At 44.5% G+C, this 12,148-nt stretch overlaps 2 protein-coding genes across 3 annotated transcripts; one reads left to right on the top strand and one right to left on the bottom strand.

The window, feature by feature from the left end:
* Positions 1-490: 490 nt before the first annotated feature.
* On the top strand, positions 491-8,302 carry LOC108233994 (zinc finger CCCH domain-containing protein 6). 2 transcript variants are annotated; one of them, XM_017412796.3, is made up of 12 exons: positions 491-783; positions 2,978-3,203; positions 3,288-3,410; positions 3,503-3,740; positions 3,861-4,003; positions 4,194-4,322; positions 4,404-4,518; positions 4,630-4,739; positions 4,810-5,027; positions 5,109-5,485; positions 5,560-5,745; positions 5,896-8,302. In XM_017412796.3, exons 1-12 carry the CDS (start codon positions 734-736, stop codon positions 7,398-7,400), a joined length of 3,420 nt encoding a protein of 1,139 aa, XP_017268285.1. In that variant the 5' UTR covers positions 491-733; the 3' UTR covers positions 7,401-8,302. The 2 variants fall into 2 exon arrangements, with proteins under 2 accessions (XP_017268285.1, XP_017268284.1); XM_017412795.3 differs by having other exon boundaries at positions 492-985.
* Positions 8,303-8,420: 118 nt separating this feature from the next.
* Positions 8,421-10,680, bottom strand: LOC119616701. Its single transcript, XM_037973698.1, has 5 exons — positions 9,955-10,680; positions 9,709-9,882; positions 9,448-9,620; positions 9,236-9,353; positions 8,421-8,638 (listed from the first exon to the last, which is right to left on the bottom strand). The coding sequence occupies exons 1-5, from the start codon at positions 10,630-10,632 to the stop codon at positions 8,453-8,455; spliced, it is 1,329 nt and encodes a 442-aa protein (XP_037829626.1). The 5' UTR covers positions 10,633-10,680; the 3' UTR covers positions 8,421-8,452.
* Between the last annotated feature and the right edge of the window lie 1,468 nt (positions 10,681-12,148).

The following is a 12,148-nucleotide window of genomic DNA, read 5'->3' as shown; positions in this document are numbered from 1 at the left end:
GAGATAGTTGCATTTCAGATCCGTATCTTTGGAGGGCTTGTGTAACTATTATATGATAAGTTTGCTTGCTATACAACCCAACTTGATGTGCGGTCACGTAGTGACACCTGCTGGTCTGTAGCAGGACTGCGCAGGCGCGTGATCTGTACAGTTTTGTGTGAAACGCATATGAGTGCGCGAGGCTGTTGGTTTTTCACCGTTAGCTAACACGATGTTGCTAACAAAGCGCCGAATACATTGAACTACCTATGGTTGTGTTCTACAAAAACATTACATAGTAGTAGCTATTACTAAAACAATAATACACGCGCAAAGTATTGTAAACACTCGGTATCGAAAAGCTGAGTGCACTATTTGCGCTTCGTCTTTGCTTAGGCTAAAGTAGATTGACATCACTATGAGCCAATGATATCGCGGCATTTGTTACTCGTGTAATTTTTGACCAATCGCTAAACGAGGTTTGTTGTTCCTAGGTTAGATAGATCCATAAAGAAGACTATAAATACGAGGCGCGTACACAGTCGAGGAATGTACAGCAGCATAACTCAGAAGCCATTTTGTGATGATGTCCCCGTTGAGAAAGCCTATGAAGATGCTGAAACCAACGAATATGGTTACATTTCTGTCTGTTTCTCCCTCCGTCTCCTCTGTCTCACCATGGCAGCTGTCAACCGACGGGACATTAGCAAAGCGGGGTGTCGAGCTGTGCTCACAGGGTTAAAACGTCATTGATATGAAAGAGGAGAGTGTCTGTTTACTGTCTCTGTCGAGACATGTAACACCGTGAGTCTTTTCCAGTCTGAAATCTTCCAGCATCTCTCACAAACCAACGTCTCCTTGAGTGACTTGTGTTAATTCACTCTTGTACCGGGGAGAAGGGAGGCAGTTCCGTGTTTCCAATGGCTTCTGTGAGCCTTGTTTCCAGTCCCCCAGCCCCTGTTCTTGACAAAAACATGACAGACTCTGAGCTTGCAGGGGATGAAAGGTCGAGTAACATTCTTGTGCAATTCTTAATACGCTCATCTGTGCGTTTCAGTGCCGTGGGTGCTTTGTGTTAACTGTTTTCTCTCTTTTTTATTTTTTTTCCATGAATTGCAGACATTTCTTAGGTTTCCTCCCCCTCCTAAAAATTACTTTTTGCATGCCTTTTTTTTGGTGCATATGAATATCTCTGTTCGGACAGGCTAGATTTCACATCACCGTGCCGATCAGACTCATAATCATTTCCATGCAAGGTAGCAGACATCGTTCTGTTGTTGTGGGATTCATAGCTTGGCTTCCCCCCCTCTTTCTGCAGGATACCATGCAAATGATGTAAACGTCACGCCCATCTTTCTGCCTGACGCCCCCTACCGGGCACCTGGCAGTACTGCTCAGATAGTTCACTCAGGGTTGAGATGGTTTCCTTCAAGGTCTAGGCCTGTGTCCTTGTGATTTGTCTCTTACAGCAGGCTTTTCTAATGACTTAGAGGCAGGATTTGGTTGTGGCGACGAGGCCTGATAGTTCCGGGTCATATTATGCAAATGCATGCTGGTTTTTTTGTTGTTTTTTTTTTAAAATATGGGTTAGCTATCACCTGCAGTTCTTTGACAACTGAAAGTGGTTTATATCATCTGACAGGTGTCAAACTCCGCTCTTCGGGGGCCGCTCTCCTGCATGTTTTAGACGTGTTCTTGCTTTAAAACACCTGATTTAAATGGATGACTTGTGGATGTGCATCTGGAGAACTTGATGCTTTGGGGAGGAGATAATTAAATAATTTGAATCGCGTGTGTTGGGGCAGGAAACAACTACCGTATTTTCCGGACTATAAGGCACACTTAAAAGCCTTCAATTTTCTCAAAAAACGACAATGCGCCTTATAATCCGAAGTGCCTTCTATATGACAAAAGTTTGAAAATGGACCATTCATTGACAGTGCGCCCTACAGTGCAGAAAATACCGTAAAGCTTTCAGGACAGTGGCCCCCCGAGGGCTGGAGTTTGACGCTAGGCGATGGATTTGTTCCACCTTGTAGCGTTATTTACTCGTGTTGGTATTACCAGAAAACTCTTTTTCTGTACATACAGAAAAGATCTTGCTTATTTGGGGCCATTTCTTTTAAATAACATACCTTATTTTCTAAATCTTCATGTCTCTGCTGCTGTAATAATAGTTTAAAAAGGTTTTATCCAATTTTGTAGTTAAAGAGATGTCACCTTGACATCACTTGGTGTTTATTTTGAAGGCAGCTGACATGTGTTGTCATATGTTGATATGAGTCTGTTTCACATATACCCCTTTAAAAAATGTTTCCTTAAAGTACTTAGGCAGTGTTGATCATTTACCTTCTTATTTTCTTATTATATTTTTTGTATCATAGCCAGGTCATGCATAATTTAAAAAATAAATCTGTTTTTTAATATAGACAAAATTTGGCTTGTAAATAACAGGTTTTTTAATTAGCTGAATTTATTCCAGTGCTTATAAGATAGCGATGCACTGGTTATTGTACAGAGAGGGAAATACTTCTTCACAACCTGTATGGTCCACTCCTTGCCTCCTTTAGTACAATTAAAGGTTTAAAGTGAGTTGAAAGTTGAGAAAATGTTTAGTTATTTTAAATGTGTGTTAAAGACAATGAGAGGTTTATTCCTCGTAGGTGCGCCTTTAAGAGCAGAGTGTGAAACTAAGATTGTCTTATCATGAGAAGGTTTGGAGTTAAAGCTGTTTTGGTCAAACTTTGTAAATGATATGTGTGATCTCACGCAATAATGCAAGACTTCATAAGATCTGTTGGTGCTGTTTTAGCTCAGCTTTTGTAAAATTGACTGGGTTATAGTAATTTTTTTGTTTGTTTGATCAATTCTCTTTACTGTGGCAGCCAGGGGATTCTCTCATTTATTGTTTTTCCAAAGATGCCGAACTAAAAGTGAAAGTAAGCCGGTGGCTTTCGGCCACTTTCCTTACTGAATGTACTGTTTTCCTTTCCTGCAGGGAGGACGGCGAACTGGAAGATGGAGAAATCGACGACGAGGGGATTGAAATCGAAGAGGAGAACAAAGAGGCTGCCGAGGTGAAGGAGGACAACGAGAAAGAGAAGGAGAAAGAAAAAGACAAGAGCAAAGAGAAGGAGGAAAAGGCACGCAGACACTCGAGGAAAAGATACAAGAAGATCAAAGAGAAGAGACGGTCTAAAAGACGGAGACGAGACCGACAGAGGGTGAGACGCGTGATGTGCAACGTTAATTGGAACTATGTCAGTGATTTTTAAAATTTTATTGTGGTTCATTTTATTCCTCCGCAGCATCATTCCCCCTCCAGCAGCTCCAGTTCTGACAGTTATGATTCTGACTACGACCGACCCGAAAGGCCCAAAAGCAGGAAGAGTCAGGGATACGGTCGTGAGGCTGACGTCCAGTCCTCTCAGGTGGGTTTTCCTTTGCTGCTGCTTTCATAAAACTGTAAGAATTATCGCGGGACAACGTTCTCTCTCTCTGTCTCTCTCCGGTTGGCTGGCAGCACTCGAAGAAACTCCACGGCAGCTTCAGAAAGTCGTCACCGCAGAAGAGCAGCGATTTTGACAAATACAGCGATGACTACAGTGATGACAAGTACAACTACGACGAAGAGGAGGACGATTACGAAGACGACATGTCTGAGTATCAGCAATCAAAAGACTCAACAAGTCAGGGGAAAGGACGCCACTCCAAAGAGCAGATGAGCCGAGGAAGCATGAGGGGGATGAAGCAACAACAGTGTATGACTGACTTTCAAACAAAAACACTTTTTCTGTAGTTCAAGTTGGTTTATTGTGGATTATATATATGTTTTCTTTCTTAAATGTGATCAAAGAGTCTTATTTTGTTGTTGTTTTTAGTTGGACTGAGAGGAAGGGGTCGAGGCAGCGGACCAGGAAGAGGACGTGGGATGCTCAACAAGATGAAGAAGCTTAAAGGCAAACCCTGGGTGGGACGTGGGCGCGGTCGAGGAGGAGACCTCGGAGGGGAAGACATGGGACAAGTGAGTATGTCCCTGTAAATTTAACCAGACTTTTGGCAAGTAAACTTTAGCTTTTTCTATTTTACAGGATACAGCACTTCCCAGATGCTCTTGTCTTTCACACTGGGGGACACCTCTAGCAACCATTATAGTAATTAGATTAGATTGTACTGATAAATATTGAAGTTTGTTGTTAACTTTTGTGTCACAGGATGGAAAAATCTCCTCCGGCTTTCAGAAGAAACGACCAATAATGAGCAAGGAGTTCATCAACCAGCATACAGTGGAGCACAATGGCAGATACATCTGCAAGTATTTCCTGGAGGGGCGCTGCATTAAGGTACAGCAGCATAAATGATCCTAAAGTGTCTACTTTAGCTTCTCTCACGAGCTGAAAAGATGTTGTTTTGTTTCCTCGCAGGGAGAGCAGTGCAAATTTGAACATGAACTGGTGATACCTGACAAGAAAAAGGAACTTTGTAAGTTTTACCTGCAGGGATACTGCAGCAAAGGAGATCACTGCATTTACATGCACAATATCCTTCACTGAGTGTTCTTAAAGGCATTTATAAAATGTCATTGCATAACATTAAACATATTGGACTTTTTCTTTTAAGTAAGCCTGGTTCCTTAACCTGTGTTTGCACATGAGTACCCCTGCAAGTTTTTTCACACTGGAGCCAAATGTTATCAAGGAGACAACTGCAAATTCTCCCATGATGCTTTGACTGATGTGACCAAAGAGCTGCTTGAGAAGGTAAAACAAAGAAACTCAGGATTTTGTTTTCCAGCTGTGTTTTCTCTCTTCTCTTTGATTTGTTGGACAGATAATCAACACTGAAGAGGAGAATGCCCGCGAGGACGAGTTGGAGCTGGAGGATTTGAGGAAACAGGGCATTGCTCCTCTTCCCAAGCCTCCGCCTGGGGTGGGGTTGCTGCCCACTCCCGGTCAGAGCAGCCCGACAGATGGAGGCAAGAAGATTCCCTCTCTGTTCGAAATCAAGGTCCAACCTACTGTGGACTTGGTGCAAAAAATTGCTCTGAGGTAACCAGAACGATATTTCATCAGAGCTACAGAGAGTGCTCAGATCTGACTCTGAATATTACGATGTCTTTTACGTTTCAGTGGCTCCAACTTCTCACAGAGTGAGGGTGAGGGAACCGATCAGTTCAGCGGAGACACGGAGGATGCACAGAGTGGAGCTGCTGCACCCTCAGTCCCTCCCCCTCCAGTTCCTCCCTCTGAATCACCTAATCTTATGGGACCCCCCATGCCGCAGAGTCCCCCGAGACAGCACCCACCACATGGTTATCAAATGCAGGCAGCAGCTCCCTCTGGTCAACCCCCACCTTTTCATGGACCTAATATCAACCAGCAGATGAACATGCAGAGGCCTCCTTTCCCGCCAGATCTACAGATGTTGCAAAACATGTTACCTTTTCAGTCTATGGGTCAGAACCCAGTGGAGTTCTTTAGCAGCTTTGTGCAAAATCAACAAGGTGGTGAGTAATATCTTAAAACAATCCTTGAGTAGGTTTATTGCCTTTTACATTTTACTGATAGTGTTTTGTTGTAGATCCTGCTCTGGCCTTTGTACAGAACCTCCAGCAGCAGCTGGGGGCAGAGTCACAGTTAAAGTCTTTGCCACCGGAGGTGCAGAAAGCCATCTTCTTACACCTAACACAGCAGCAGCAGCAGCAAGAATCACAGGGGAAAGAGTCCCAAAGGGCAGAGGGCCATGATGATAACAGTGAAAACAAAGGTAATGGTCCATTATCAAGAAGCAGATTGGATTAGTTTATACAAGAAAACAGAATCCACAACTTCCTTACAGCAGAGCATTATCCAGGTTGAAGGATATGCATTAAGAAGCAATCTTCAGATAACTTATAATCACTGCTTTTCTTTGCAGATGAAACTACAAACTGGTACTCCAGTGATGAGGAGGATGGGAGCTCCTGTGTTTCCTCCATCCTTAAGTCTCTAAAGAAGCACAGTGAGATACAGCAGGGTCAGTCTAAGCCCCTCCAGGTCGTGCCGGGGGCTCCAGCTCTGAGTGACCCCCGGCTTCTCAAGGCCCCACCGTGTGACCCACGAGTGAAGCCAGACCCCAGACAGCGACTCCCAGATGCCAACAAGGACTCGGATGGAGCTGCAGATCCGCGGTTCTCCAGAGACCCCAGGAAGATAAGGCCAGCTGAATCAGGTTCCTATCGTCAGCTGAGCCATCCTGTTCCACAAAAGCCTCCAACAGGAGAGGAGGAGGATGAAGGAGAGCGGGAGCTCAGGGACAGAACTGTTCTCATCCCGTTAGATGCCAGCCCTGGGGTGGTGCTGCGGGACCCTCGTTGTCAGTTAAAGCAGTTTAGTCACATCCGGGTGGACATCTTGCTCCAGAGGCCAGCCTTTGCTCAGACAGTGGTGTGGGCACCCGAGGATCTCATTCCTTCCCTTGTCCCCAAACAGGAGCACTCCATCAACCTGCCTCTTCCACCCCTAATCGCCGACGCTCAGATGAACCGAGCAAACCTGCCCGACCATCTGACGGTTTCCAGTCCTCCACCGTCGGACCCCAGACTGGCAGCGGCCCGTTTGAAGGAGCGTTTGGGCCGTTTCCCCTCCGGGTCCCTGGAATCTCGGTCCTCCACAGAACGACCTGTAGATCCACGGCAGCAGAAATCTCTTGACCCCAGACTGAAGCGTAGAGGGAGTCTGGACTCCAAGCTGCTGGGTCAGAAAGAGCCCTCGTCAGGTGGAGGACCGGTGGACCCCAGACTACAGAAACCTAGTGCCAGCTCCTCTCCTCAAGCTGCCCGAGGCAAGCCAGAGCCTGAGAAACTGCCGCCGTATGCCCCCCGCCTGGCATCCTCTGACGGAGGTCTGGAGAGCCCTACTACAATCCTTGGGGGCATCAGTCTGTACGATCCTCGCTCTCAAACTGAGCACGCTCAAAAGGAGCAGGTGGAGCCTCCTAAAAAGGTGGGGATTCTGAAACCGCCATCTAAAACTGAGAGCGCTCCCACAGCATCACTTTCACCGACTAAGCAAAGCGCTTCTTTTGAAGAGTCCAAAAGCTCCGAGGTTACCTCGCGTCAGTCTCCTCCTCCTGGTTCTCCCACAGTGCCCCCCGCCTCACCTGTCAAACCCCCCGCTGTTCATAATCTCCCCATCCCAGCGCTGGCCGGCCTGATCCGACCTCAGTACTCCGACCCCAGGCAGGCCAAACAAGGAGGACAAGGGTCTACTGGAGCACAGGAAGAAACAGAGGTAAAACAGGAGCCAGAGAGGAAGATGGAGGAAGAGGAGGAAGTAAAGGAGGAAGAACCAAAACAGAAAGATCTCGAGGAGGCAGATGACCGGACACTTAAAGATGTATTCAAGACTTTTGATCCCACTGCTTCTCCTTTCTGTCAGTAAACCCTTCAGTGAGGAAACAGAAGCTGAACTTGGAGTTTGTATATTGTTGGAACAGGTTCATTAATGTAACATTTTATGGCTCTATTTATTCCTGTATAGGTCATCACACCACACAGTTGTCAGTTTGGAGATTATGCTGGACAGATCAGCAGGAAAACACACAAATGCAGACAGAGAGGATTCACATGCACTTATGTTGGGGTATTTTATCATTGTGTAATTTTTCACTCATTTTTTTACATCTTTTTTTATATGCAAGCATTCAGTCACATGACATGCAGTCAGGCAGGTGACAGTATTTATTCAGAGGTTTCTATCAGCTGGTTCAGTGATTATTGGCTGCTTGTTTTGATTTATCTGTGCCAATTTTCTAACTCTTTGATAAGGCTGAAAGTGATAACACTTTATTTTGTGGCTCAAAACACAGAAAAAGATATAAAAACGAGGAAAGGTTTTGAGTGTATTCTACAGACAGAAGTGTCACCTTCATGCATTGCAGGTATTTGTACATCTGTAACAAATATGGCTCCTGTTCCAGTTTCTGTTGTTGAATTTTGTTTGTGTTGACTGTATTTAAAGCTGTTCTTACTGTAGAATTAACCAAACACAATTTCTGGCATTTTAAGTAACAGTTTGTCTGCAATGCAAGCTGATTTTGTTTGCCTAAGAGTAAGCTTTTTGTTTTTTTTACTGCGTTCATATTTCACATTGTAAATGTGCATTTTGTACAGTGTGTGTTAGTGGCTGTTTTAGTGTAACAGTAATCCTTTATTTCTGTCATGCCAGTGTGGATCTGTAACACAGCCACAGTTGTTTAATACTACATGGCATTTTAACAACACATGTTCATCATTTAAGTGATTTTTATTATAAATATCTGGAATAAAGAAGTGGAAAAAGCATCTGCTCTTCATCTTAGCATAAACATGTAGTCCTATATAAAGTGTTAGATTCAGATGATTATATGTCATGAATATCATCAGCATAAATTTCTCTTGAGATACAGATTATTGACTTTGTTTTGAAAGTATACAGTATACTGCACTGCTTTTCTATACGTTAAGCTGGGGGGCGAGACTGGGAGCTAAAAGGTGTGATGACGTCTTCCTTAAACCGAGCTCGTCGGTTTCTGGGTTGGAGGTCTGCAGGGCGCGATACATCTCCAAGTTTCTCTTCCACTGGAAGCACACGGCCGTGGCTTCTTCGCCGTCTGAGTTGGGCTCGGGCTGCTTCAGACCCTGACATGGTTGGAAATAAGAGTCGTCCAAAGTTTGAGAGCGTTGAAACGGATTGAGAAAACACGATGCAACAGTCGCAGCTGGATCTAAAAGTGACTCTCATAAGCTTGTGAAACCACTAGAATTTTCTATATTTTTGCAAAAATATGAACTCAGACACTAAGTTTTTGTGGAAGACAAACAAATGAGGGCAAGTATTGTCCTCAGTGGGCTGGAAATTACACCTGAGTGAGGTAATAAATATTGTTACACCTCCAGCATGTGAGGGAAAGCACCAACCTCCTGGAGCTGTAGTAGGTGTACTCACTCACTCTCTCTTTGAGGAATGGGCCAAAATTCTTCCAAGCTGATGAAAATGCTCATCATTTACTATGAGATTACCACGAGGGGTGCCACATTACATTAAAAAAGCTTCAAATATTTCTTTATCCACTCACAGGTGCACTGGTGGATATTATTTTCTTCAATTAATGAAGTATTTTTCTAATCACTGTCTAACTGGGTTCTCTAAAAAGCTGATAAATGTTTGAACACCACGGCTTGTACAAAACAAAGACCTCAAACACTTTCAGATTACGTTTGGGATGGTATATTTACCGTAATGCAGGCCGTTTCTGCAGCATGGACCCCACGCAGCACAGTCTGAAGGAGATTCTGTGAGTTCTTTACCAGGATCTCATCAGACGATTTGCACCCAGGGGTTACAGCATTGACGCTGTATATAAACACAAAGAAAACTGTTCATTTGATTTATTCATTTACTTTTGATTAGCATTAATTGTGTGATTTAAAGTTAAAAGTAACTGGACCTGGAGATGATGCTGAGCTGATTGGTGACGGTTAGAATCTGCTCAATGATGAGGGACAGTTCAACCGTACACTGTTGATCCAGGCTGTGGTTGGCAATAACTCTGAGGAACTGAGTGACTGACTGGCAGTTTGAGATAACATCTTTAGCTGCAGTAACAAATGCTTCTTTATTCTAAAAAAAAACAAATAAAATAAAGATAAACAAGCATTGTTGCGAACATAAAGACAAAAGCATTGAAGTGACCTCTAGTGGTCATTACCAGTAATGGGCCTTTCTTCTTCAAATACTGTGTCATGTGACAAATTGTATCTGCCATCTTCCTGGTCACCTGGACTATTCTGTTGTCTTTGGGATCCCAGGTGTCACTCTTCTTCTTCAGAAAAAGGGAGGTGTAGGTCAGTGAGGAGGCTTCTTTGTACACATCAGATGCATCCTGGAGAGAAAAGTCATGATTTAACATGTCATGAACTGAACTGTAAGTTCTTCTTATCGTCAGCCTACTTACATATCTTTTCACAGCTTTAGGTTCATCCTTTGCCACAGCTGCTATGTTCAGTTTGGTTTCTGCAGCATCTGTGGTTTCTGTGTTGCCTCTCTGCAGAGACGTCTTTGCATCTGGAAGTTCCACTGCTTTGATTTTCGGTGGGATCATGTCCAATGTTTTGTCACTGTCCTCGAGTGTTCTGCTTTGTAAACCAGCCTTGATGCTCTCTTTAACCTCCTGGTGAATCCCATCTTGCTTCATGAGCTCCTCCACCACATAGTGAGCTTTAGCCGCCCAGCACTGTATCAACACGTCCAAACTGAGCGTGTCACAAATGAAGTGAGTCTCTACCACCAGCCTCGCTCTGCTGATTATATCTGAAATCTGAAACGACAGGTGGTCATTGATGGACCTTAGGTTAGAGCGGGCGCGTGGGTCATGGACGTAGTTCAGGCAATGGTCCACTCTGCCGAATGTAGATCTGATATTTTCAGCAAGTGTTTGGGCTGCGATTTCAAATTTTTGCTGCGCATCTTCCACATCAGGATCTCTGAAATGCTCAACAGCGAAATAAGCAAGGCTGACAACATTTTGGAATGCAGCGTCGTAGTCCTTGTTCGCTTTGCTTAACCGGCCAGAAAGTACTCTAATTTTAATCAAAAGCTGCCTCTGGAAGAACTCTGATTTTGCAAGTTGCATCACACTCGGTATTGCACCCAGTTCTTCGGCAGCTTTAAGATACGCTTCAGTCAGTGTTTTTAGCTCATCTTGTTCACCTGCCAGCTGTTTGGATTTGTAAGCACTTTTGCAGTTTAAGCTGGTGAGCCTCGCAGCCTCTTGGATTCGGAGTGAGTTCTCAGACAGTGCCGACATCTGTTTCTGTGGATTCAACCGGTATGCAGTTGCAGTCGATGTACCTAAAATCTTATCCAGAGAATTTAATAAGATCTGAATAGAGAGACCCCAGAGGATGCAGAGTCCCTCAAGCTGGTCTATCTGTCTTCCCAACAAGGAAGAAAACTCTATGAGACACCTTGTGTTGTTCTGGGCTTTGCTCAGCTTGCTGTGTAAAACCCTGACCGTTTCCTGACCGTCAGCTTGCAGGTTTAAATCAGACGATGTCAAGAACTGGACCACATGAGTGCATAAAGTCATCACCTCATTCAGGGTTTGTGTTTGCAGATTTGCTTGTAGTTCAGCATAAGCAGCATGGTACCACACTCCCGCTACCGGCAGTAAGACTTTTTTAATGTTGCTAATGAGGTCAGAAAACTGTGTGCAGTGTTTGTAGATGCTTTCAGTGCTCATTGCTGAACTCATCGCTGTCTCCTGCGCTGTTTGGACGAGCAGCGGGGTCAGTGACACCAGCTCTGCTCTGAAGCTTTCCAGCGTCTGACAATCAACAGCGTCAACAATGACTAAGCCTTCCTTCGCAGCCTGGGAGTAACAGTTCGACAGTTCAAGAACTCTGGTACAGGCCTGGTTAAGCACTGACACGTCTTTCTCTTTAGTCACAGTCACAACTTCATACATCAGGGGTAAAAGGTCAAAAGCAACAGGTTTGTGGATCAGTTCAGGCTCATCTTGGACAGCTGGCTTCTTTAAATCACTGCTGTGGTATTTATGAGCCTGTTCTGCTTCTATGGTTTCTGTAACTGGGTGCTCCTCCTCGTGTTTTGATGGAGTATTTCTTCCCAGCACTTCCACAACAGGAGAGTTTGAATCTCTTGCCACGTGATCCAGGCTCATCCCAACAGTGTCCTGGTCTTCTGAATACGACGGTGAGATTTCAGGTTCCCGTGCCCCCTGCCGCAGAGGGCTCAGGAGATGTGGGTGCTGGTGGCCATCTAGTCCCTCTCTGAGCACCTTAAAATGCTGAATAACTGTGGAAACGTTTGCTGTAAATGTAGAATACATCTCCACGTTTAGTGCAGAACCATGAAGCATGTCTCTGATTGACTCAGTCGCTTTGGTTTGAGACGTCTGAGCCTGTTTCAGCAGAACCAGCAGACCGTTCCTGTAGATCGGGTTATCACTTTTGTCTAAGTGCCTCCTCACTGACCGAATCACCAGCTTCATGCAGGAAGTTAATTGCTTTGTGTGTTCATTAAACAGTTTGTAGCTCTGCTCCCTGTAAGCTTCATCACATTCATGTTGGTCGTTGATCATCTCATTAATAGTCAGACTTGTGAACTCCCTCACATCTATCACATCA

The sequence above is a fragment of the Kryptolebias marmoratus genome, linkage group LG22 (genome assembly GCF_001649575.2).
Source record: "Kryptolebias marmoratus isolate JLee-2015 linkage group LG22, ASM164957v2, whole genome shotgun sequence".
In the NCBI taxonomy this organism is placed as follows: domain Eukaryota; kingdom Metazoa; phylum Chordata; class Actinopteri; order Cyprinodontiformes; family Rivulidae; genus Kryptolebias; species Kryptolebias marmoratus.
Note: the sequence above shows the minus strand (reverse complement) of the source record. Positions and strands in the feature narration are given on the sequence as shown.